At 37.5% G+C, this 23,050-nt stretch overlaps 2 protein-coding genes across 2 annotated transcripts; one reads left to right on the top strand and one right to left on the bottom strand.

The window, feature by feature from the left end:
• Positions 1-197: 197 nt before the first annotated feature.
• On the bottom strand, positions 198-2,736 carry LOC120413058 (uncharacterized). The gene is made up of 5 exons (XM_039573762.2): positions 2,400-2,736; positions 2,021-2,338; positions 1,818-1,960; positions 1,690-1,760; positions 198-1,228 (listed from the first exon to the last, which is right to left on the bottom strand). Exons 1-5 carry the CDS (start codon positions 2,734-2,736, stop codon positions 331-333), a joined length of 1,767 nt encoding a protein of 588 aa, XP_039429696.1. The 3' UTR covers positions 198-330.
• A 13,293-nt stretch (positions 2,737-16,029) lies between these two features.
• On the top strand, positions 16,030-17,199 carry LOC120413064 (astacin-like). The gene is made up of 4 exons (XM_052709618.1): positions 16,030-16,458; positions 16,515-16,835; positions 16,894-17,036; positions 17,093-17,199. Exons 1-4 carry the CDS (start codon positions 16,125-16,127, stop codon positions 17,183-17,185), a joined length of 891 nt encoding a protein of 296 aa, XP_052565578.1. The 5' UTR covers positions 16,030-16,124; the 3' UTR covers positions 17,186-17,199.
• The last annotated feature ends 5,851 nt before the right edge of the window (positions 17,200-23,050 follow it).

The following is a 23,050-nucleotide window of genomic DNA, read 5'->3' as shown; positions in this document are numbered from 1 at the left end:
CGCAAAGAGGTCTCAATTCTAGGTGAGCGCTGTTCCATTCGAATTAGCGTAGTCTGTAATGTTCTTTGTCATACTGGTCATGTCTGTAACATAACAATCTGCACCTTATTATTGATACTCGTTATTCCGAGAGCCAAGTACAAACAAATTTCGGACAAAGCATAGAATGGTATTCTTAAAAGAACCTGTTTATTTTTTGCTTTTTTATTATCCTACAACAGGATTTTAATGTTCAAAATAACATGAGTGTATCGATTTGTTATTTATTTTCCTCTCATGTTGATTAAATATGCTAAAACTATTGCAATATAAATTCTATTTTTAATCGCTTTAAAAAAACACCTTCACCTGATCATGCTTCACTCCTACCAGGATCTTCTCCTGGCCATTGCCACTGCTCCTCGTCAACAGCTCCAGCGACTGATCCCCACTCGTATCCAGCGGCTTCACTCCCAACTCGCTGGTCAACTTTTGAATCTCCTCCAGCAACGGTCCCTCCCTCAACAATTCACCTCCCTCTGTCGTCGTCACCTCCGTATTATAACAACACAACCCGCCCTGACGACTCTCGCTACAACCGTAATCCACTCCGAACGCCGTAATCCGTCGATCCATAATGTCCCGCCGGGCGCCATCTACCCATCCACAGCTCCAGCGATTCCCGATCAGTCGCACCGTATCCAGCGCCGGGAAGGCCCCCGGGAACACCTCGAACCGCTGCAGCCGGTTGTAGCTGACCCAGAGGTTCCTCAGCCTGCCCAGCTGAAGTGCCGGCGACGCATCGACGGAGCTGATCTGGTTGACCGACAGGTCCAGGTTCTTCAAGCTCTTCATGCCGGCAAACAGGTCCAAATCCACGTACTCCAGCTCGTTCTGGGATAGATCCAGCGTGGTCAATCCGGAGAGTTGGCGAATGGTGGGCGAGATCGTAGCCAGTTTGTTCCGGGTGATTTGCAGCGTCTTTAGGACGGAATTCCGCACGGGGCTGACCTCGAAGGAGGAAGTGTTGGTTTGCACCACCGAAAAGGTCTCCAGAATGGGTGATTCGAACGTGACGGCTGGAATGCTTCCGTACAGCAGGGACAAGTACCGAGTTCGGTTGAGCTCGGTGAACAGCTGAACGCCCCAGTGATCCAGATAAAATGACTCCAGGATCAGCTCGACGGAGTTTGGAAAGAGGTAATTTTCGAGCAATCCAGCTTGGCGAATCGCTTGATCCGTTCGCGGTCTGTGATCGGGAACCGCTCGGGATGTGATATTTTGAGTGAGAAGCCCGATTGTTAGGCTGAAACTTACAGAATTCAGTAATTACAAATTAGGGACAAATTATACTGTATACTCACACGAACAAAAATATTATGTGTGGCATGCTCCAATCAGTAATGAACCCAATTCGAATGCTTAATCAAGACTAAGAACAACTAAGATTTTACAATGCTCTGCTCAGTACGAAGTGGCTTCATGATATTTTTGCCACGAGAGTGTTTGTTTCATTTGATTACAGCGTCATGAGGAATGCTGAAGTTGATAGCGCGGCTTACGTAGCCACAAATAATGTGAATCTGATGCTGGTCATGATCGAAAGTGAGGATGATTCGTTTCGTATGGAAAACAAAGGCAGCTTAACTCCCAAATTAATAAATATATTCTAGCTATTCACATTTTACTTAATTTGTAGGACACGCATACATTATATTGATGGCTTGCACATCGGTAGCAGCCAGACCGATCTTGTTGCCAAAGTCTCCAGTCCATGGTTTCTGCAAAATGAAAACTATTGTAGTACAAGATATCAAATCACTCCAAGATATTCCTACAATATTGTTCATCACCGGTCTGCTCCTGCTGGTGGACCCCGCCCACTTGGAGTAGTGCATCACGCTACCGTAGCTGTACGGAATGCCGTACAGTGGAGTTAAATTTGACGTCAACTTGCCATAGTTGCCGTTGAAGAACGAGGCTGAAAGTTGGACAGCATTGTACCGACTGATAGTTTTCCCTTCTTTTCAAAAATTCTAACCTGTTTGATACGCTGGATCCAGTGCTCCCATATCGATGGTAATGAAGTTGTCCCTATCCATCCTGGTGAACTCGTGGTAGAAGCCGAGAATATGCATCAACTCGTGGGCCACCGTTCCGGTGCTGACACAGCCAGGAACTTGCAGATTCACAAAGTTAAACTTGTTGTTCAAACTTCTTCCCACGTATGACCAACATCCGGTAGGAGTGTTGTCAATAGTGACAAAGGTGACCTCGTTAGTTCTTGGCACGAATCGAACACACGTGCTTTTGGTATATTGAGCCATTGCCAAAGCGATGATGGTCTTGTGGGCTGCAGCTACAAATAAAAAGTCACCGTTGAATTTCATTCAAACCAACAACTTTTTCTCGAATCTTACAGAAGTTTCCCTTGATCACGTAGGGCACCCTTCCACCGGGCCATCGATACTTATTGTACTCTATTATCTCAGGCTCCTCAGGCACCACGACAACGTCCGGCTTCAGCATGATGTCCATCTGGTAGTAGATCCCGATGCCCATCTCAAACGGATGGCACCGTGGCTTCAATCCGCGACTGTAGTTCCGGTGGCGTTTGCCGACTTCACAGCTCGGCTGGGTTGCAAAGTGCGGTGCACCACGAGTTCCGTTGATCGGTACGCGAAAGTCATAGTGACGTGCCCAGCTTCCAACGATCACTACTGAAAGTACCACCAGCAGCGAGTTCAAACGGTTCATTTTCTTTTCTGAAAACTATCGGGAGAGGATCGTGACTTTTTATAGCAAAGTTATCAGGCAATTCGTGCTGTTGCTGGAGTTATAGTCATCTCAACACCGGAAACTGGTCATGACTATGTGTAGTGCATTTTTATCAATTTTGAGTTAAAGATGCAGATTTGATCATAAAAAATTAAAAAACCGGAACAAATATCTAGCAACCATTCTGTTTAGACAAAATCATCATGCACTTCAGTTTGCTGTTTTGGCGTATGGTGTTTTATGCGAATACAGTCAGTACAGCAGACATCCAGATGTTCAACACTTTTCAGTCCAAGCTCCATTTATTTCATTTCTGGAAAAAAAAAACTGAAAATTCAGTTTTATGGACCTTTAAAAAACTCCTGATTTCTGCTTAGATTTGTTTCAAATCATCCTTCTCGAGCAATAAATTTGAAAATCGGTGTACTAATTCTTTTGTTCTGTTCCTGCATTGAACAAAATCAAAACATTTAAGCAAACATTGGCTATTGCTATTTATTTTGTTCTTACAGTATTTTATCATTTTCTTCTGAAACTGTGTCAAAAAGTTGTCTAATATTGACACGGTTGTTTATTTTGCGCAAAAATGATGTCTCAAAGCAAATGCTTTCATTGAAAACAAAAAAATTCAAACTTTTAAATTACAAAAAAATATTACCCCCTAAGAAATTACTTGAAATTAGAGGGTGACGATTCTCGAGATTTTGAATTTCCCGGGATTTTTTTTTCGAGTATGCCAATAGTACTAACAATTTAAATGGAAAGGTCATAAATTTGTCTCTTTACAATGAATTCAGTTACAATTCATTCATACTTATTAAAAGAAACGTTTATTTAAGTAGTCTCATTATTTCAAAGAACTATTTCAACCTTTAGATTTTTTTTCTGAATCTGAAAATACAAGATCGTTTTTTGAGCTTTTTGGGACTCAAAATTGTAGTTTCACACAGAGTGATTTTTCAAAAGTTGCAAAAGCTTGTTGCATGTACTTGTTATTAGATTTTTGTGAAGTAAAAAGATAGCAACTCAAAACAACAATCTGAAATTGATTTTTTTTCTTTTTTAAGGTTAACTGGAAATATTCCTGGAAAAAATATTTACATGTATCAGGAAACACCGAATGTTCACAATTGGTGGACCTTACCAAACCTTATGGCCATCTTTACAAATTATCAGAGATTTTTCTTCCAAAATATATTCTAATATTGATTGCTATGCTCGAGAGAGGATATGGAAATTGAACTTTTAAAAAACGGTTTTTCCTATTGCAAATAATAATGAAAAAAAGCTTTTTGCAATTCCGTTTCCTGTCATTCTTGAACGACGAAATAGCCTAATTTTCTGTACCAAAAATAACAGAATCGAATAGAAACACTTTTCAAAATAAGTTATGAAAAGCTCTACTTTTCAGCATTCAAATGGGTGCTGAAAAGTTGAACTTTTCAGCACTTGTTCCAAAAAGTAACACTTTTCAACATTTTTTAATTTAAACGATTTATTGCCAAAATACATGAAAATTTTACATAAAATTTCACTCATTGTGTGTTTTTTGGAATTGCAAAAAATGTTGTATGGAACTCGTTGCAAAACTTGATTTTTTCAGCACTCTTCGTATTTATCCAACTCGGTGACCCTCGTTGGATAAAAAAAAAACATAAATAAACATAAACTACAATTATAATGATGTAACTGCTAAGTATGCTTTAAGGTAAATTTTAGGGTTTAAATTTTTTGGGCTGCTCTCAATTTTAGTTATTTGAACATTCGACAAGTTAACATCCAATGTTTTAAACCATTTCGAATTTTTCGAATGTTTTTCTGATTGGTTTATAAATTTTTGTTTTCAAGTGTTAAATAGCTCAATAGGAAGTGAGCAAGCAAGTTTCTATCAAAAGTGTTCCAAAATAAATTGTTAAAAAAGCAAATTGGATGGAGTTAGGAGTGAGTGCTTACCCTCCCAAACATGTGAAAATATTCCCTATGTTGTGTGTTAAAGTTGGAAAAGAGTAAAGTTGACTGTGTTTTAACACTTGTGTGGCACAAATCTCAAGAGTTACATAAGTCAGTTATACAGCAATTCCCCACGAAAACAGCATGATTCGAAAAAAAGATCTCCGATCGAGCTTAAAATTTTTATGGGGGTTCCTTGGCCGAAATAATTAGACCCGTATTTTTTGTTTGGCCATTAGGGTGACCTACACCGTGTTAGGGTGGTCCGAAAAATGGTTTCAAAAAATCATATCTCCGCGCCATTTCATCCGATTTTAACTGTCTTAGACGCAAAAGAAAGGTGGTTAGTTTGGCTATTTGTGAAATATAGCAAGAAGTTCCAAAAATCTAGCTTAACATTTGAAAAGGTCGTATGAATACTTAAAATGCTGTTTTGAAGGTCTTGGGACCAAAGAGCCTATGTCTGAAAATATTTTTATCAGATTCCTCGGAATGTTTTACATGACATATCAAAAACTGGTGAAGTTATGTTTTCACTACTCTGAGATACGATTTTTTGAAAATAAAAAATTGGTTTTTCAAAGCGCCACGCGCAAAAATGGGAAAATGACGAAAACGAGAAAAAATCGACTTTTTTCACTAAAACTGCGATAACTTCAAAATTTCAGCGATGACCTGTACATGTTAGGATACAAAATTTTTGTAATTGAAATACGCAAATTTTCTTTGCGCTTAAGACAGCTAAAATCGGATGAAATGGCGCGGAGATATGATTTTTTGAAAAAAGTGGTTTTTGCGAAAATCGACGGAAATTATCATTTTTCGGACCACCCTAACACGGCGTAGGTTACCCTAATGGCCAAACAAAAAATACGGGTCTGATTATTTCGGCCAAGGAACCCCCTGAAAAATTTTGGGCCGATCGGAGAACATTTTTCGAATCATGCTGTTTTCGTGGGGAATTGCTGTATACAAGTAGTGCAACAAACTGTAATTCAACTAACGTTGACATTTGTTCTCGTATGTTGATCAAAAACAGCTGTCTAAGTATACATTTTCCCGGGACTCTCGACCAAATTTCCCGGGAAACGAGAGGTCCAAAAATGGTCGATTTCCCGGGAAATTTTTCCCGGGAATTCCCGCTCGTCACCCTTTACTTGAAATTATGGAAGATTTTTAAGTCAGTGTACCACATTTTGATATTATTTTTGTATTACAGTATTTTATCAATTTCTTCTGAAACTATGGGAAAATTTTGACCAATTTTGACAAGTTTTGCAACGAGATACATACAAATTTTTTTGCAATTCTGAAAGAATTAAGTTATTTAGTTATGAGTCATATGTTTATGTATTGTGTGAATCAACCGTTTAAATCTAAATAATGTTGAAAAATATTACTTTTTAAACAAGTGCTGAAAAGCATCCATTTCAGTGCTGAAAAGTAGAACTTTTCAGCATTTATTTTAAAGAAAGTATCACTATTCGATTCTGTTCTTTTTGGTAAAGAAAAGTATCCTTTTTTATCGTTCAAGAATTACAGGAAAAGTAAGTAGTTTCAAGACCGCATTGCAAAAATGATTTTTAAAATTTTTGATACACCCACTAGGAACATTTTGAAATCATTGAAAAATCCTTAAGTTGGGATTAAAAAATAATTTGATTAACAAGTCTTAAGATGGTATTATTGAACCTTTGGTGACTGGAATTCAGTTTCATTTTAATAACATTTATTTTTCAAAAGCTTCAAGTACTTCAAGGATAAACCGTTCATCAATGACAAATGTTTTCGATGTGGTGAAGAATATCACTGAGATCAACATGGAATTATCATGTGAGTAAATCATGAGCCGTTGAATATTTTGTGATTGTGATATCATTTCCGTTTGTTTCAAAAAAATGCAACTTTTGCACTAGAAAGGGCATGAAAATAACTTGTACAAGTAACAGGGACCAAAATGTGCTCTTGCTTGCCTAGTAATAGATGGTAAAATACCATGAAATCATACCAGAAACATGCATATGGAAGACCACAGAAATACCAATCGATTACTAAGTATTCAACTGTTTATCTATTTTCACAACCGAATCTAAATTTCCAGATCAAAATCTGATTTTGTATTTAATTTGGGAATTCCCGGGACAAATTATAAATAAAATCCTGGGATTCAGGGATTCCCGGTTTTGGAAAAATCTCAAAGAATTCCAGGGATTCTCGCACTAATTGAATAGTTTTCAATGTGTTTTTCATCGAAATTCTCAAAACTATTGAAGTTTATGAAAAAATATATTTTTGCTCACCCCCCTTGCCGGAACCCGTGGTGTAGGGGTAAGCGTGGTTGCCTCTCACCCAGTCGGCTTGGGTTCGATCCCAGACGGTCCCGATGGCATTTTTCGAGACGAGATTTGTCTGATCACGCCTTCCGTCGGACGGGGAAGTAAATGCTGGCCCCGGTCTAACCTAAAGGGTTAGGTCGATAGCTCAGTCCAGGTGTAGGAGTCATCTCCCTGGGTCCTGCCTCGGTGGAGACGCTGGTAGGCAATTGGACTAACAATCCAAAGGTCGTCAGTTCGAATCCCGGCGTGGATGGAAGCTAAGGTGTAAAAAGAGGTTTGCAATTGCCTCAACAATCAAGCCTTTGAACACCTAGTTGCGAGTAGAAATCTCGCAATCGAGAACGCCAAGGCAATGCTGTAGAGCAGCTATTCTCAACCTTCTTCTACGCCGGTACCCCCTGCCATGTAAATCAAGTAGGCCCGGTACCCCCGTTGAGAATCGCTGCTGTAGAGCGAATAATTTGATTTTTTTTTTTATTAAAGTCATTTTTTAATATTTACACAATATTTGCAGTGATCTTTATTTTCAGTAGGATTAATTTGCTTTTTCAAGTTGATATTAAACAAATTTTCATCACTTAAAAGATATTCTGCAAATATACATAATTTTTTGCTGAATAATTTAATAAAAAACCAATCAAAATCAACAGTTTACAAAGGGACAGCCGTTTTAGAGCACTAAGAAACTAACCATTTAGAAATTATTGTATTGATTGTGCGATTCTCTGTCATTTCTAACAAGAAACCAAAAAAATATGGTTTATTTGACACAAGAATCGATGGACCAAAATACAAAATAAGAATTCACGAACAAAATTGTAAAAAAGATAGACAATTTTTCACCCGCCAATTACAGGTGCTCATCCCCTTCCTATAATAAGAGTCACATAATGAAACTCGCATTGCACACCTCCTATTGCCAGCACAACAATTAGCACGTGTGTCATTTCTGGTGGTTGAACGATATGAATGTAATTTTCACAGTACGCGCTTATTTCTTTGCAAACAAAAAAAAAGCATCCCGCAGCATGTCATGGCGTCACGCCTCCAAACAATAACCCCAAAAACGTGCCGTTACGCATGACAGCATCCTCTGGACCGTCGGAATGGTCGTATCACTTTAATTGATGAGCTTCGTAGTTAACCCTGATCGGCATATTTTTTATCCAAATTTTAAGTATTTTTAAACTAAAAACTAATACAGAAGGATGATGAAATTTAAATATTATAACATTATTTAATAATCTTGTTAGATTTTTTTTTAATTTTTGGATGCATCTTTGGAAAAATGTTTTTTTTTTTTCTTTCAAGTCGATCCGCTAAGGGTTGACAAATTCACCAGAAATTCGCATTGCAATGTATTGGGGGTTATGCTGAAGTGCCACAGAGTGATCTGTTGAATTGCCATGTGATGCTTCAACGCCTTTGTGTCATAAACGAGGTGAAGCAATTATGAGCTGGTTCTGGTGTTTGGTCCCCAAGGGGTGTCAGCGGTGGTAGCAGGTTGTATGACAATGATCGATCACGGTGAGTGATAACTTTTATTAAATTTTACCACATTTTCGTGCCACTTTTGCACGGTTTCCATGGTGGTTGATAGATGTACATTATTGCGGAAAGGAACCCTCTTTGTGGATGTATAAAACCAATTGGAAAACATGTCTGTCATGTTTTTAATCTACTGTATTGATTCTCAGATTAATTTTAAACTTAGTTTTTAGTCTTGAGTAAATATTTTATTAAAACATAATAATTTTTTTCCCACTTTTCTAGAGTATTCTCAGATATGGGATCAAATCTCTGATTAAGAGCTATATACCCTACATAATTTCTGCATTCCTGCATCAACAGTGGCATTCCTCGCTTAAACGACGATAAAATTAGTCACATCCCAGCACGAAAATGAATGAACACCAGTCTCAGAGCGCTTTAATTACACCCAAACACACCCGGAGAGAGAGACAGAGCAGAAAAGAGTCGATAAATTCCAAAATTATGCTGGCATCCAGTGTGAGAGAAAATTTAAATGTGCATCAAAATGTGATGGCACACTGCACCATCATAATCGGTCACCGTCCCGCGATAGAACACAATTAATAATTTGGCTTTCACCACTTTTTCCGCTCTCCCTTGCTCTCGAACCATCATCAGCCTCACTGAGTGAATCGTGAGAGAGTGAAAAAATCATCAACTACCATCACGATAGTGCTCGATTGATTGGGTTTCCACTCTCTCGCTCCCTCCTCTATCATACGTTTGAATGTGGTTGAATTTTATGGATAAAGTAAATAAGTTCGAAAAAGGGTTTATCGGGGCGGCCGCCGTGTGTATTCAGTAATGATTTTATTGAAATTAATTCATTTTTCATTGAGCAATTTTTCCGCCTATCGGACTCATCCGGGTTGCGCGATACTAGAAGAGCACGCACACTATCAGAACGGAATGGGTGATTGTGGGTGTGAAAAACGAGATATCATGGTTTTTGTGGGGCGAATGTATGGGCTGGAGATTACAGGATTTAATTATGTAATTTAAGAACCGGCGAAAATCACTTCCTGGAATGACACAGATAATCGGCAAGTTTTGGATGTTTATTTAAAAACAGAAAACCTTTTTGGCAGCACATTTCGTAATGATGACCCCAATTGACAATTGCCAATTCTTACGAGGGTGAATACATTTGTCTTATAGATCAAAATATGGGATTTCAATTTAATTTCCAAATCTGGACTCCAATTTAATGCAACCAGTGATGATTTGTTACGACACTCGTTTGGAATGTTGTTTGCGATTATAAGCCTTCACCTTCAAGTGTGCTCATACCTTAGTTTTCGTTAACGGAATCAAACATCAATCAATATTTGAAGCACAGAACTCATGGAGAGTATTTGTTTCACGTCGTGATAGCCCAAGTAACATTTTTTCCAGGAGTTCTACAAGAGCTCTTTAAGATAGCTACACAGAAAAAAAAATCATGGTAATATTACATCTGGGAAGGGGTACATCTTTTATTTCAGAAAAAAGGTGTAATTTTACCTCTGAAAATGTGTAATTTTACCACTTTTCTATTGTAATGTCACTTTTTCAGTCTAAATTGAGGTAAAATTACATCATAAAAGAGGTAATATTCAACCTTCCAAAATTAAACCTTCCAAATTTACATTATTTTTTCTGTGTACAGCATAGCAGTTTGGACCGCGGTAGGATAAAACTCTCTTCAAGTACTCTTCCAAACTCCTGAAGAAGTTTTGAAGAGAATTTTATCCTACCGCGGTCCAAACTGCTATGCTGTAGCTATCTTGAATAGCTCTTGTAGAACTCCTGGAAAAAAATGTTACTTGGGATTTTTTACAATATCGAGCAGCGATGGAATAATCATCATCAAAAGAAAATCATTGGACGTTCATCAAGAGAAAAAATCCGAAAGGAGCACGGCTCTCTCACGCACGAAAGATCGGTAAAAGGAATCTAAAAAAATCATCATCTGGATTATTCGGCGGATCATCTTTTACACTACTACACTTGCAAGTGTAACGTCACACGTCGAAATATGACCTGACTTGGAAATTCACAAAAAATCATCAGCAGATTGATTTTCTTGGAGAAGTTCGGGAGCGATTTTATTTTTTCCTCTCTCTTTCGCGGGTGAAAAAAGTTCGCAAGCGAAATTGATTTGTTTGCGATTATTCCATCCCTGATATCGAGTAATCGCATTTTCAAATTTACACAATTTCTTATAAAACAAGTTGCAAAAGACTTTGGAAAATCCAATAAAAATATCACTAAGCAAATTTGAAATTCCTTTATTTTAAAATTAACATGTGTGGACTTAACCAAATGATAAAATGTGATTATTTGATATTGTTAATCACAATAATCACGACGACGTAATAACTATCACGACGTGAAACAAATATTATTAGCTAAGTTCAGTTCAGCTCAGTTCTGGAGTTTTTTTGAAAAGGTCCAATAAACCAAATTTCCATTTTTTGCTTTTTGTGTGTCTTTGAAACCGCCTTAAGTCAGGGGTATTAAAAACACCCAAAAAGCAAAAACTGAAAATTTGGTTTGTTGTTTTAAAAGGTTAAAAACTCGCACAGTACAGCAGTAATTATTATTTGTTTCTTTTTTATGGTTATATTTATAGGTGATTACATTGCTAGTGTTTTTTATTTATTTTTCAAATACCATTCCAACGGTTATGAGACATTAATAATAAAATAAAATTGAACATAAAAATATTGGTTCAAAATTCACACTTCATTCTTTTTAAATTCAATATTTCTATTTATCACTGCAATGTTTCAAAACCATGCTTTGTAACAGTCTTTTACAAATTGTTGAGTGATTTTTGGATTAAATATTACAGAAGGATAATTAACTGAATTTTAAAAGGATCTCCATTTTTGTGGTATTTTATTTAATATACAGTATGTAAAACACGGCGTGTTTTCTAGAACAACCTTATCAGGAAAAAATAGTCATCGCTACTTTCAAATGTGTCTTATAGGAAATTTTCTCAGCTTTCCAATGCTTCTAAGAGCGAAATATTTCATCGGGAAATTCCTGAGATATCTCTATTTTATTGTTTTTGGTTTTAAATTCCTTTATTATTTATTGGAAATTTTTAAATAACAGTCCAGGAAACTTGTCAAATGATGTGTTTCATGTGTCTTTTACTCATCAAAATGTGCAGAATAAGACAAAAAAAAACTTTGTAAAAGGTTGCAAACTGCTAAACATTTTGCAAATCATGTTTTGTCTAAGTTTTTGAATATATGGGATTTATTCAGAAATTAAAATCATAAAACAGTGTAAAAATATATTTTGTACAAGAATTATTTGATAATTACATATTTTTTGTGTACAAATAACACGTGTCTACTCTGATTTAGCTTGTTCAACCGAAACTATGGCAGGTTTGTGATTGTTAATGGTATTATTGAATTTTAGTGAATAAATTTGATATTTTCTTAAGCAAACATTAACCTGGAACATAAATACAAATATGATTTGAAATCGAAAATATACTACATATTACTGTAGCAAGCTTCAAAAGTCATATTTTCATCAGTATAAAATAAAAATTAAATTTTATAAAATGTTTTCTGTTGAAAATGCACTTAAAAGTAGCACTTAAACTCGAGTCTTCCAATTCAGAATGCTCAAAACACCGTCACAAACATTTTTTTTTGTTTGAACAAAAATTAAATAATATTTTAACAAAAAAAAACAAACAGAAACTTTGTTATCAAACTATTTGAAATTTTTTTTTTTTATAGATGAGATTGAAGATGAGAGTCTTATAAACTTCTAAAATATTGCTAATCATTTAATCATTTAATACAAAAAAAAACTAAAAAAAATCATTTCATACTGATGAATAGTATTTCTCCCAAAGCTCGCAACAGTAATTTGCAGTTTAATTTCTAGTATTAAACATGTTTTGTATCCATGCAACTGTTTAGTTTTTGATTAAGGAAATATTATATTTATTCATAAAAATCTTGTAATACCCTATCAATCTCAAACCTGTAGAAATTTCGGTTGTATCAGCTAATTCCAAGCTGGATTAGAGCAGACCAATGTTATTTGTACACATCAATTATGTAATAATCTATTTGTTCTTTTAAAAATAATATTTCAATACGATTTTATTATTTTAATATTTGAATAAATCCCACATATCCAAAAATTCAGTTAAAACTTAATTTTCAAAATGTTTAGCGGTTTGCAACCTTCTACAAAGTTGTTTCTTGTTTTATTCTGCACATTTTGATGAGTAAAAGACACATGAAACACATAATTTGACAAGTTTCCTGGACTGTTATTTATAAGTGTCCAATTAATAATCAAGGATTTTAAAAGATAAAACTTAAAATAGAGATATCTCAGAAATTTCCCGATGAAACATTTCGCTCTTAGAAGCATTGGAAAGCTGAGAAAATTTCCTATAAGACACATTTGAAAGTAGTGATGACTATTTTTTCTCCTTAAGGTTGCCCAGAAAACACGCCGTGAAAAAAAGTATTTACACCCCTTGGGCACAATGCACATTCTGTGATGAAACATGTAAACAATTTAAAGTTTGACAGAAACCTAGTACTCCGTTTTGTTTAGAAACTCATGCCGAACATTTTCCTATAAAAAGCTCATGAAAAGATGATTTCCATAAAAAGTTATATAATAAATACTATTACAGAAATAAAAAAATGTGCAAAAAAAGTTTGTGGTAAATAATGTTAATTGTTGACCAATCACCATAAATCCAGTCTCCCAACTCCAAATAGGCATCCTTGACTGATTAAACATGTAATTTGGGTTGAATATATAGTTTACTAAGTACTTAGTATAAAAGTTTATATAACTCCGGAAATTCTATATAAAACTTATCTAAACTTAAATTTACAAACTTTTAATTCAACTAAATGTCAATATATTACCATGGAATTGCTAAAGAAACATTTTGGAGTGGGTATAACACCGTTTAGGGGTCTTTGAATCGCTAGAATAGATTTTTCGTTGGAATTTCGTACCAACCCGGAATTACGTCTTCGGAAAATCCGCCGGCATCCGAACCGGTCCACAATTCACAAATCAACCTATGTGACATCTGAAAGAGCATAAAATTTCCGATCTTTTGATACCCTTACATCTAGGTTTTCTAAAAAAACGTTATTATGGTTTCGTTTGAGCAATTTACCAAAAATCTATGGATTTTCGTAATGTTTGTTTTCGTGGATCAAACTTACTTTTTTATACATACTGTACATAAGTACAATAAAAAAAACCCCTACTATAGCATTTGCGTTCAAAATAATACAAAATGCAAGATGATTGCATCACAATGATTATAATTTTCAATGTGAAATTTGACGAAAAATTCAAATAAGTCGTTTTTTTTTGTTTATTGAATTTTTCATGCTTCAGTTTTTCCGATTTTTATGTAGCTTTTTTATTTTGGTTTTGGTGAATATAATTTCCCGCCCGTGTGGATCAATCGGACCGCGCACTGGATTCACAATCCAGAGGTTGCTGGTTCGAATCCCGCGGCGGGCGCTCTAAAATTCTTTGTGTAAATATGGGTATCCGGCGCCGTCGCTCCGTGCCGTACTCAAACACTTAGGAGCCCAGGGCGGCGAAGTCCTTGTAGTCAAAAAGGAAGACACTAGTGGTTGGAACTAGCAATGGTGGCCGACAGCTATAAAGTCAACTTCGTTTTATAATTTCCTCATGATGAAGTATTTTTGCTGTTTCATCGATTTATCATCGATTTATCAAATTTTGCTTTGACCTATAATTCTCCAATTTGATCCAGATTTGACCATTTCTTTTGAATTTATTTTAAAAATTTGTAGGAAGATTGGAAGTAGTACACAGAATCTAACCTGATGTTTAGTACTGTAGGACATTTTTCCGAGATTAACGTCATTTTAAGTAACGTGGTTTTCAAATAATTAATAATAATCCTGATAAATATTATCGGTATATTAAATTGAAATGTTATTTTCCAAGTTTAGATTTATTTTAATATTTTTTAACATTTTTCTTTGCAAAAGAAAACTTGTTCATCCTTTTGCCTTCCTCACTGAGGTAAGGCTATAATCCTGCTCTAAAAATGAACTTTTTATTAAAAGCTCAAAGACCCACCTTCATGTATACATATCGACTCAGAATCGAAAACTGAACAAATGTCTGTGTGTGTGTATGTGTGTGTGTATGTGTGTGTGTATGTGTGTGTATGTGTGTGTGTATGTGTGTGTATGTATGTATGTGACTAAAATTCTCACTGATTTTTCTCAGCACTGGCTGAAACGATTTTGATCAAACCAGTTGCAATCGACTTGGTTTAGGGTCCCATACATCGCTATTGAATTGTTTGAAGTTTCGATAACTAGTTCAAAAGTTATGTATAAAAATGTGTTTTCACATATATCCGGATCTCATTTTAATGCATGTAAACGATGTCCGGATCCATCATCCGACCCATCGTTGGTTAGGTAATTGAAAGACCTATCCAACGAGTCCACAACATTGAAGATCTGGCAACCCTGTCTCGAGTTATGACCACTTAAGTGATATGTATGTACTTTTTTGAAGCCGGATCTCACTTAAATGTATGTAAACGATGTCCGGATCCATCATCCGACCCATCGTTGGTTAGGTAATTGAAAGACCTTTCCAACGAGTCCACAACATTGAAGATCTGGCAACCCTGTCTCGAGTTATGACCACCTAAGAGATATTTATGTACTTTTTTGAAGCCGGATCTCACTTAAATGTATGTAAACGATGTCCGGATCCATCATCCAACCCATCGTTGGTTAGGAAATTGAAAGACCTTTCCAACGAGTCCAGTATTTTTCTAGATCTAAAAAAATAGCTGAAATATTTGTCCAAACCACGCATATTACCCATTGTTGGTAAAAAGTGAGGAAGGCATCAACCACATAGGTGGATTAAGTTAGTTTTTCTAGATAATCTAACCTGAAAACTCCTTTGTGAACCGGATTTCATCAGTTTGGTGACCACTGTTCTACAGAATTGTGTTTTTTGTGTTATTTTGCAATTTTGATGAGTACATTTGCTAATTTTCCTATGAATCGTATAGAAATCCCAATCACAATAATTAAAATGCACTATATCAGATATTTCATGATGGATTATTTTTCAACTCGTCACAATTTCGAGCTGCAAATTATTGCAAACATGTTTTTTTCACTTCTATAGGTGGACCTCGGATTTGTGATTAAGAATCAAAAGTACCACTTACGAAATAGTTTCTTGAATTTATTAATCAATTCATTTTGACAAAACAGACATTTGTGGCTACCAAAAAGGAAAGCCAACTAGTTTTGAAAATAAAAGTGAATTTTTACGTTTAACTTGTTACGAGTTAACTCATCAATCAATGCACTGACACTGATTGGTAAAGTGGAAATAGTAACTAGTTAGATATCGCGGGTATATTTGCACCAGGAAGAACTCTTTTTTCTTGAACAGCACGAGTTTCTCGATAACTTTGCTATAAAAAGTCACGATCCGTTCGCGATAGTTTCCAGATCAAAGGTGGAAGCGAAGATGAGTCGTCTTAGCTATTTGGTGGTGGTTTCTGTGCTGATTGTTGTAAGCTGGGCCGATGACCACGACTTCCGTGTGCCCTTGAATGGAACTCGGGGTGCGCCGAACTTTGCCACTAAACCGCATCATGAAGTTGGCAAACGCCATAGGAGCTACGACCAGGGGATGAATCAGTGTCATCCCTTTGAGCTGGGCCTGGGGTACTACTACCAGATGGACATCATGCTGAAGCCGGATGTGGTCGATAGTGTGGTTCCAGTTGTCTATACTAAGTATCGCTGGCCCGGTGCGAGAGTTCCTTACGTGATCAAGGGAGTTTTTTGTGAGTTTTTCTAAGAAAAAAAAATAGTTATTAGGAGTTCAATACAATTCTATGACGTTTTTAACTTGTAGCAACTACCCAAAGAACCATCATTTCTAAGGCGATAGCTCAATACACAGCAAGCACGTGTGTCCGGTTTGTGCCACGGACTACGGAGGCCACCTTCGTAACGATCGACAGCAGCCCAACCGGATGTTGGTCCTACATCGGAAGAAGCTTGAACAATTCGTACAATCTAGTGAACCTTCAAGTGCCCAACTGCATCACCACTGGAACCGTTGCTCACGAGCTGATGCACGCTCTTGGGTTCTACCACGAGTTCACCAGGACGGACCGGGACAATTACGTGACCATCGATACGGGAGCACTGGATCCAAAATATCAGACAGGTAATCAAAACTAAAATCAATTTCAGTTCAATAAATAAAATATACTTACAATTTTTAGTCTCATTCTACAACGCCAACTACGCCAAACTGGCGGCCAACCTAACTCCATTGTACGGTATTCCGTACAACTACGGTAGCGTAATGCACTACTCCAAGTGGGCAGGGGCATACAACCAAAGTAGGCCAGTGATGAACAATATTGTAAGGATTGTTTTGCAGATAGAATTGCGGATATTTTACATTAGTGATCTTTTCAGAAACCGTGGACTGGAGACTTTGGTAACAAGATTGGCTTGGCAGCTACCGATATACAAGCCATCAATTTTATGTACGCGTGCCCATTGCAATGATAATGATTGACAATGAACCAAAACAAGACAACAACAAAAACCATGTTCCAATTATAAGTTATTTTTACCGAAGACTATGGATAATCGAGTTCGGACTGTATAAACCATTGTAGTTTTCAGCATTTTGCTGCTCTTCCATGCCTTTGATGATAAAAATACGGCCTAAATAAAATGATAAGTGTATAACCTAAGATATGACCTAGAGTTAATTCTTAGATTACATAAAATTCTTTAAACAACATAGTTTGATGTTCAACATCCTGAAAGACATAAAACAATTACGTCCGTCAGTCCATAAAATTTTACCTTAAACCTTTTACACCCCCAGATTCCTCAGCAACTCACCCTAATGCATTCATTCGGGAGCAATTTAATAAAACACGACACATTTGTTTATGATTTGACACATGTTTTCCTGGGCCAACAGAAAAGTGACACGAGAAATAAAGAAAGAAAGCAACCAAAAAAAAACGCCGTCCCACTCAAGATCAAATAAAGCAATCAGAGAGTGCAATATGTTGCATGCAGCAGCAGCCCTTTTTCTAAAAGTTCCATGTCATTGCATTGTGTCGTACAACTCACCGGCTCTTGTTACAAATTCACTCTCAATTTACACCGTTTCCACCCAAAAATTTATTGACAGGCCCCTTTGAAAGCCCAATGCACCTCTCGGCGTCGTCAAATTTTCCTCCCGAAAAAAGGGGTGCACAAACTCTCATTTTCGGGCGAAACAAGAGTGGAAAAAGTGTCGCAAAGGGAGAAAATGGAGAAAAAAAAACAACATTTTCCCCATAAATTGAAGCTAAACAATTCCGCCTGACAACAATAAAAAAGCAATTTCTAACCTCAAACGTAGCATTAATTAACACTTTCCGCTTGTCTGAGACAAATAAAGAAAAAAAAGTTCAGCTCGATTTAACTCATTTTTTCAACGTTTTGCCTTTAGAGTTTGGAGGGGAACACTTTGTTTGTCTTTTTGACAAAATACCAACAACTGCGACGAAGGTTCCCCCTTTCTTCGCGTTGAGGTATTTACGAATAACAAGTTGGAATTGAATAGTTTTCGAAGGATTTAATTTCATAACCTGTCAACAGTGAATGGTGATGGCGAGACGGCTCCGGTTCGGTAACTCAATATTATGTTTGTCCTTTTGGGGGTGTTTTCTATAACTTGGTTGATTTAGTAGTGCAACAGTAGCCGAAAAGCTTTAGGACTATTTTTTAGTAATTTAAAGATATTTATCATCGTTTGAATTTATTTCATTTATTCGTTTTTATGATACTGTCAAACCTCTTTTTACGCGAATTTTGGTTCTCGCGTAAAAAAAGTTCGCGCTATTTTGAACAGCTCGCGTAAAAAGAGTTTTCAGTATTTTTTTGTTTTATAAAGTATTATATTTTTTAATAACAATAACGTAATTCCAGGTTATTCCAAATAGCTTCAGTGACCTACGCTGTATATTCTACAGAAGGTTGGGATGTTCTGGGTTATCCAAGAACTTCTGCAAGTAATGAACTGATTATCTACCTGTTCAACAAGGTTCTGTACCAGTGTATCCACCATCGTAATAATTGCAGGTAGCTTCCGTGACCTACGCTGGTTACCTTGTGATCTGTTAGAATGTACTAGGTCATCCAAGAACTCCCGGAAGTTATGGCCAGGATATCTACCTGCACAACGGGGGTCTGTATGGCCATATTAACCAGCGGTATAGCTTCAGGTAGCTTCAGTAGACCACGGTGAACACTCTGTGGCATGTAAGATTGTTTTTGGGTCATCCAGGAACTCCCAAAAGTCATGGCCAAGATACCTAACCGATCAACGTGGGTCTATATGGCTACATTTACCATCAGTATAGCTTCTGGTAGATTAAATGGACCACGATGGGCATTCTGTGGCTGGTTGGATTGTTTTGGGTCATTCAGGAACTCCCGGAAGTCCTGGCCTTATTATTTTCCTGATCAACGCATAAATGTCCCATTAGAATTAGCATTCGCATTTGAAGACGAGTTCCTGGATGTCTCAACACAATCTAACATGTCGCAAATTGTCCATCGTGGTCCACTGAAGCTTCCTGCAGGTATACCGATGGATAATATAGCCATATAGACCCCCGTTGATCAGTTAGATATTCAGGCCATGACTTCCGGGAGTTCATGGATGACCCAAAACAATTCAACATGCCGCAGAGTGTCCATCGTGGTCCATTGAAGCTATCTGAAGCCACACCGATGGTTGATATAACCTTACAGACCCCCGTTGATCAGGCAAATATCCTGGTCATGACTTCCGGGAGTTCTTGGATGACCCAAAACAATCCAACATTCCGCAGAGTGTCCATCGTGGACCACTGAAGCTATTTGAAGCTACACCAATGGTTGATATAACCTTACAGACCCCCGTTGATCAGGTAGATATCCAGGCCATGACTTCCGGGAGTTCCTGAATGACCCAAAATAATCCAACATGCCACAGGATGTCCATCGTGGACCACTGAAGCTATTTAAAGCTACACCGATGGTTGATATAACCATACAGACCCCCGTTGAACAGGTAGATATCCTGGCCATGACTTCCGGGAGTTCCTGGATGACCCAAAACAATCCAACATTCCGCAGAGTGTCCATCGTGGACCACTGAAGCTATTTGAAGCTACACCGATGGTTAATATAGCCATACAGACCCCCGTTGATCAGGTAGATATCCAGGCCATGACTTCCGGGAGTTCCTGGATGACCCAAAACAATCCAACATGCCGCAGAATGTCCATCGTGGTCCACTGAAGCTACCTGAAGCTATACCGGTGGTTAATATAGCCAAATAGACTCCCGTTGATCAGGTAGATATCCAGGCCATGACTTCCGGGAGTACCTAGATGACCTCGTACATTCTAACAGTTCGCAGAGAGTTCATCGTGGCTCACTGAAGCTACCTGAAGCTATATCGATGGTGAATACACCGATACAAACACCCGTTGAACAGATAGATATTCTATTCGTGACTTCCGGATGTTCTTAGTTGTCCAGAACATCCCAATATGATGCAGAGTATCCGTAGGTCACGAAGCTATTGATTGTAAAAACCCTAATTGTGATCCCCGTTGAACAGGAAGATATGACCATAATAGTTAAGACTTCCGACAGTTTAAAATCGGATCACGTTATTTTGAATTTTTCGCGTAAATTGAGTTCGCGTTATTTTAATTTTTTTCATATGTTATAAATTGAACACAACAACAACAGAAACAGTACAGGTTTTATGTGAAATTGTTGTAACTTACAGAAAATCAAAATGTTGAATGGATAAGCAAAATCTTGCATAATAATTCTTCAAAATCTTGAAAGGCGTCATCCATAAAGTATGTCACGCAAAAATCGGCCAAAATTAACCCCCCCTCCCCCCTATGTTACACTTTGTCACACAAGGTTGAACCCCCTCCTCAAAAAGTACGTCACATTTTGCCAGACCCCCCCCTCCTTGTTTTCGATGGGATTTTTTGTAGTTTGTATATCCTTAAACCTTTAAACTCTCATAATTTGCCAATTTTAATATGAAAAAAAGTTTAACTATTCTGATTATTTATTTTTTACGAATAAAAATTGCTATATAAAAAAATATCTTTTAAAAATTAGAAGACCTGGTAGATCAAGTCACCCCACTATCCTCTAATCGTCTTAATTTTCACAAATTGTGAATGCTTACGTCGGAAACTCAGATTGTTGCATTAAGAGATTTGCATTTGATTTTTTTCCGATAAAATACTTCTTATGGTGGAATTTCAACGAAATGGAAGTTTGATGCTGAAGAATTGAAAAATGGGAATTTTAAAGGCAAGTCAATTAAAAAGATTTTTTGTGTGACAATGTTCATGGCATCAACGAAGTAACTCAAATCAATTCGACAATCCTAACAAAAATCTAATGGAGCTCCTAAATCAATTACCGCTCCGCCCACCCCTGATTTATCGAATGCACCAGCTGAGGCAAACGAAAATAAAACAAAATCCCGAACATCTGTTCGCACTTCCGGGGACCCCGAACCTCCTCTTCCGTGTCCAAACGGGCTCGTTACGCCACCGTGTGTCGTAGGCGTTCCGGGAGACAGACAATCGCCACCGGATTGTCCACTTGCGGACAAAAGGCTGACCGTAACAATTTTTACGACTTCATTATCGCCTACTTTGTCCTCGCTTTTTTTTTGTCTGACCTGCTGCAAGTCACGGGACTGCATCAGTGTGTTCCTAACCTCTGCAACACTTTTTCGCACAGTAGGCGTCTAATAGAGAGTCCCGACCTCTTCTTCCCGCGTTGTGAGCCATTTCAACGGCCTGCTTTGTGTCCACGCTTGTTGGCCGCTTGCCGGTCAGGTCCCCAGAAGATACGACTTTTGGTGGGTTAAATGAGGGACGAAAAAAAAGAAGAAAATACCGTAGCCGATCCACCGTTCTTGTCCATTGTCCTTAAATTGTGTCAAATTGGGTCGTCGTCGGTTTCTATGCTCGGTCCTAACCAGAAGGCAATTTGTAGGTGTGTGTTTGGCCCTTTTGTAAACGCAACAATTAGCGGCTTAACATAATGGCCTGACCGCGTCGTCGTCCTGTTGCGCTCTCCTCTCGGTTTGGGCCCCTGGGCTGTAATTAATTTGTCCAGCCGGCGAGAGGTCCTTTTCCGAAGGGCTGCTCCTGCCAGCTTGTACTTTGTACGACTTCCGGTGGACTTATGGTGGGCGGGTAGTGGCTTCTAAATGGTGTTGTTTTGTTTGGTTTGGCTTTTGTTGTTCCCGTCGCGGTTCACTTCCTCATGGTGTGGCAGTGAACCCACCCGCAAAAGGTTATTTATGACGTTTGTTTTGTGCCGAAGAATCGTATGTCTTTGGGCACGTGTGAATTGTTTGAAAATGTATAATTTGGTAATAATGTTTAGGTATGATTTTCAAAATGTATCCTACATTCACGGCAGCGCAGCACTTATATGAAAAGAAAAAGTTGTTAGACTGTTAGTCAGTGTTGCGTTCCTCACGCGCTCACGCGCTCATAAGCGCTCACTTTTCGCTCATTCGTGAGGAGGAGCGCTGCGCGAGCTAGCTCACGTTTGCCCGCGCTCACGTTTGCTCCGATTTTTTCAGCTCGCGTTTGCTCCACGCTCGCGCTCGCACTCATATTTCGCTCACGGAGCGCTCATTTTGGACGTGTCGCTAATCGTTTTTGAGAAAGTTTTTTTTTTTAATTCTAGATGGATTTTTTGCGTAAGGTGCAGTAGGGCTGTGGAAATATGACTTTGTGAACAAATTTTATGATATATGAATTGGAATAGCTTATTTTCATCAATCATATTTTTAAATAAAAGGTTGGATTCGCAAGGGTCAAATATTGTTTTAGACATACAGTCGAATGTATAAATATTTTAGAATTTAAAGGCCTTATTGTAGCAGAGAGGGGCGGAGGGGTATAGACGCCTAAATAAAAGGGCCTGTTAACCTTAGAGTAGGCGTAGGAATCTCGTAATCGAGAACGCCAAGGCAATGCTGTAGAGCGAATAGTTTGATTATTATTATTATTATTTTTTTTTTTTTGAAACCTTAGAAAAACTTACAAAACAATGAATGGATTCAAGAGGATTTATGCTTACTGTTTTTATGTACCTAATCAGCAGAGAGCAGAGAGGGGCGGAGGGGTATAGACTCCTAAATAAAAGGGCCTGTTAACCTTAGAGTAGGCGTAGGAATCTCGTAATCGAGAACGCCAAGGCAATGCTGTAGAGCGAATAATTTGATTATTATTTTTTTTTTAAACCTTAGAAAAACTTACAAAACAATGAATGGATTCAAGAGGATTTATGCTTTGGTAAGTTCGATTCAAGGTTAAA

This window comes from Culex pipiens, chromosome 3 (genome assembly GCF_016801865.2).
Source record: "Culex pipiens pallens isolate TS chromosome 3, TS_CPP_V2, whole genome shotgun sequence".
NCBI classification, from domain to species: Eukaryota; Metazoa; Arthropoda; class Insecta; order Diptera; family Culicidae; genus Culex; species Culex pipiens.
Note: the sequence above shows the minus strand (reverse complement) of the source record. Positions and strands in the feature narration are given on the sequence as shown.